General features: G+C 30.6%; 1 protein-coding gene across 1 annotated transcript; it reads right to left on the bottom strand.

The window, feature by feature from the left end:
* Positions 1 to 1,337: 1,337 nt before the first annotated feature.
* Positions 1,338 to 1,759, bottom strand: Tsp_11453 (hypothetical protein). Its single transcript, XM_003372971.1, is given in 2 exon segments — positions 1,338 to 1,640; positions 1,658 to 1,759. The coding sequence occupies 2 exon segments, from the start codon at positions 1,757 to 1,759 to the stop codon at positions 1,338 to 1,340; spliced, it is 405 nt and encodes a 134-aa protein (XP_003373019.1).
* Between the last annotated feature and the right edge of the window lie 2,228 nt (positions 1,760 to 3,987).

Genomic DNA, 3,987 nt, shown 5'->3' with positions numbered 1-3,987 from the left:
TTATATTCTTTTTCCATTAAAAAAATTTGGCCCAGGACCCCCATCCCATACCGGGTGGGGGTTTTGTTTTTTTTCCCCCCAAAAGTGGCTAAAGAAAAAGGGTATTTTTTTAAATATAAAAAAAAATAAAAAATGGGGGGTAGAAAATTTTTCCATATTGTGGAACTTTATTAAAATAATATGGCCCGGTTTAAAAAAAGGGAAAATTTTGCCAAGTTTGGGAAAATTAAGGAAGAAAAAATGGACTTTAAATGAAATTGAAATTAATTTGTTGGAATTTTTTCCAGGTGGTGGTTTATTTTTTTTTTTTTGATATTTTGGTTTTAAAGGTATGGGGGTTATTGGTAGGAAAATTTTTTAAGGAATATTTACTTAAGGTTAATTTTATTCCATTTTGGTCAAATTAAGATTTTTAATAAATGAAAAAGGAGGAACAATTTCATAGCAATGGGCAATGTCATGGTCAATTTGGGGCAAATATCGAAAGAATTTTGTTAGCTGTTCATTTAATTTAAAATGAACTTGCACCAAATGTGTGTTGGTTTTAATTTTTCAAAATATGTAAAATTTGAAATTACAATGAAGTATTCAGCAATAATTTGTTGTAAAATTCAAAATTGCTACAGATGTGGTAGAAAAGAGAATGTTTGAATATTTGAAATAGGGAAAAAGAAATGGAGAAAAAAACCCCCCTCCCAAGAGTTTGTTATCAGCGTCGTGGGCGAGCATGTTGTTGCTGTTGGTGTTGTTGCAGTGCAATTTTCCGCAGTTTCTGCAGAATTTGAAGAAAATGAAAGTTTGCATGCAATTTGAAAAAAAACAAAGCCAAAATCTCACAAGTTATCGCTTTTGAAAACGCAGATGCAGAAATTGAAAAGCGATACAATTTTCCTTCCCAATGCGCTGTGGAAGCATTTTTTCCGTTAACTTTCAAAGCATCGCTTTCATTTGCAATAAACAATAATAAGCAATTTGGCAGTATGTGTAAACATCCTGTGATGTAAACAGCAAAAACAAAGTCCTCCATGTAGAAAACGATACCACTATAAAAAGGATTGTTGTATTCTTTTGATGATTGTTGGCAGGCTAGTGAACAAAAAAAAAACAATACAATGCAAAAGATGACATTCCAGTTGTTTAGTTTCAGTGGATTGAAAAAATAAATTTCCTATGCTTTTATGATTATGATTATTATTGTTGTTTTGTTGTAGCTGTTGTTAGCCACAATTCATTTTTTTCATGTACAGACAGCTTTTTACAATTGCATAAGTTTAGCGAATAATTTTTAAACGACGTTGACAGTTGCTTTTGTCAGATGATGATTTCAAGCAATGAGGTCAGACGAATCGTTCACTGCTTTGTAAGAGAAATGTGCATGTAGATGTTGACGGAAGTGACAAACAATTGACGTTAAGCTGACAGATGAGGAGAAGCCGGACAGTCCAACGCTGCCCTGCTTGCATTGCTGTTTGTTGTATTTTGCTGGTGACAGCTTGTTGCTTAAATCGTCGGAAGTGCGCCTTTACCCTGAAATGAACTTCCGAATCCGGCCTGCTCAGGTCGTCTGCTTCTATTGTGCGCATACTTATGCTTATGCGTGATGCGGTGAGTTTCGGAGAAAATTGCCCGACCACACTGCACTGAATTAAGGATCAACCTCATGGCGGCATTTAATAACTACCGTCACGATGATTATGTGCATCAAGTGGAGCGCGACGGCGTTTTTCCGTTCATCATCCAAAATTACGACCTCTACCATAGGCTTTTACTTGAAATTTTACAACATGCAAAGATAATAATAATAATAATAATATCACACACAACCTACTCGAATAAAACATCCCAAGTGCAAAATTTTGAAGCAACTCTTATTTTGAACAATTTTATCTGATAGCCAATCTTTACATTACAAATACCAGTGTCATCTTCCTTGTTGTTTCCAATGTTTTTTTTCTGTTGTATTTATATTTAATTTTTCCCGCATTTAATAAAAACGGGAAAATGGAATTTTTTTTCTGGGCAAAAAAATTGAAAGACTGGACAGAAAAGATTTTTTCCGCAAAAATTCAATTATGTAAAAATTTTTCCATTTGAAACCTGCTTTTCCCTTTTTATTTGAAATTTCAACTTCAAAATTTGTAAAGGGAAAATTTTTTCCAAATTTAATGATCAATTGATTAAATTTTTAATTTTTCTTCAAACAAAATAAAGATTGCATAACGTTACAACTTTATCGTCTAATCCTTTTTATAACTTAATCTCATGTTAAATGATGCAAAAATTTTATTGGAATATTTGTTTAAAAAAAAATTCAATTTAAAACTTCACTGCTACATGGCAATTTGAAAATTAACAGCAGTATAATTTTCAAATTTAACATTCACTGATACGCATGAGATAATTTGACCACCAGAAAACTTGACCAGTGCAATTAATCTTTATTTAAAAGCACATTTTGATACCTTTAATTTATCTACATATTCCTGCTTTACATTTGAATCAGTTGCGCATGACAAAATGATTATTCACATTTTGTATTAATTATTGTAAATCACTTTTAATTATCAAAATTCATAATCCAAATATGAATTTTTGATAAATAAATTATTTATGGAATTAAAGTTATTTTCAATTATTTATTGATCACAACAATGAAAATATTAAGGCAAAAAACAAGCATTTTAATTTGTCAAACATAATTTGGTATACATTCCTTGAAACTGATTGTCTGATAATTTTCAGTTATTTACTTCACTCATAAAACAACTTCACTTACACAAGAAAAAAATTATTAATTAATTTCAAAGAAATACTTGCTTTATTATTTACTTTTGAAATTAACATAAAAAAGTTACACATTAAAAGAACGTATTTTCAATGATAAGCTGTACTGCACAAGTTTCACTGGTTTAGTAGTCAGTGCATATCAGATTTCAATCACTCACTATTAAAGACTTAAAGCTGTGCTTCAGTAAAAAAAATTTTCTTTTATTAAATTTATTAAAATTAACAATTTCAGATGGAAACATTTCAAAACAAAATTAAAAACAGTCTGTATATTCCATTCGGAATCAGTAAAAATTTGTAGTTTGTTCAAATAGAGCTTTAAACGTGAATAATTCTTTTTTTCAAATTTAAATATTCCCTAAATTTCAATTGTAAACTTTAAGAAATTTATTTTGATGTATAAAACAAATACGGAATAGCATATAAATTATAATAGATAAAAAATTAATATGAATTATATCTATTCCGTTGAATAAAAAGTCTAACATTTACAACGATGGTAAAATCTTTTCATTTTTAATTATTTCAAAGCAGAGTTTTTTCTGTTGTTTCTGAATGAGCAAAATTATAATTTAACAGGAACACGAGACACTGGTTAGACACGTGCTTATTTAATAATAGATCATAAGCGCAGGTAGAACTGTACCTTTGCAATAACAATGAATTTTAGAATATTTTACGTGCAGAACTTGCAGTCTGAGTTTTGGTTGAGTAACTGGCTTTTAAAAATAAAACTAGCCATCCATAAATACTGTGAAAAGATCTGCCAACTAAGCTTACGGTAATTTGAGAATAGAACAGTCTTGAACATCATCAGCCAAGCAAATTGGAGCGCACAGCTATTGTAAAGCGATTCTATTGTAAAGCTTCCGCAAGCTGACAATGCCGAAGCAAATGGGTAAGATTCATTGCTAATTATTTTTGCATCAAGGTTGAACGATGAAGCAATGAGCAATTTGAAAAGCGTTACGTTAGTGAACGTTGCATGCTCTGCGTGACAAAGAGGCTAAAGCATGCAGAAGTAAGCTGGTTGTACAAAGTTGTTTGTTGCAAATTCACCAAGCTAAAATGTAGAACATTAAACTAGCTTTAACAAGCCAAGTCAGGAAAATCATATTATCAAATGAACAAGCATTTACAAAGCATAAAAAGCAAGACCACTTTTAGAAATGTTTTTGCCAACCTATTTTAGAAAAACTT

Source organism: Trichinella spiralis (assembly GCF_000181795.1).
Source record: "Trichinella spiralis strain ISS 195 chromosome Unknown Scfld7, whole genome shotgun sequence".
In the NCBI taxonomy this organism is placed as follows: Eukaryota; Metazoa; Nematoda; class Enoplea; order Trichinellida; family Trichinellidae; genus Trichinella; species Trichinella spiralis.
Note: the sequence above shows the minus strand (reverse complement) of the source record. Positions and strands in the feature narration are given on the sequence as shown.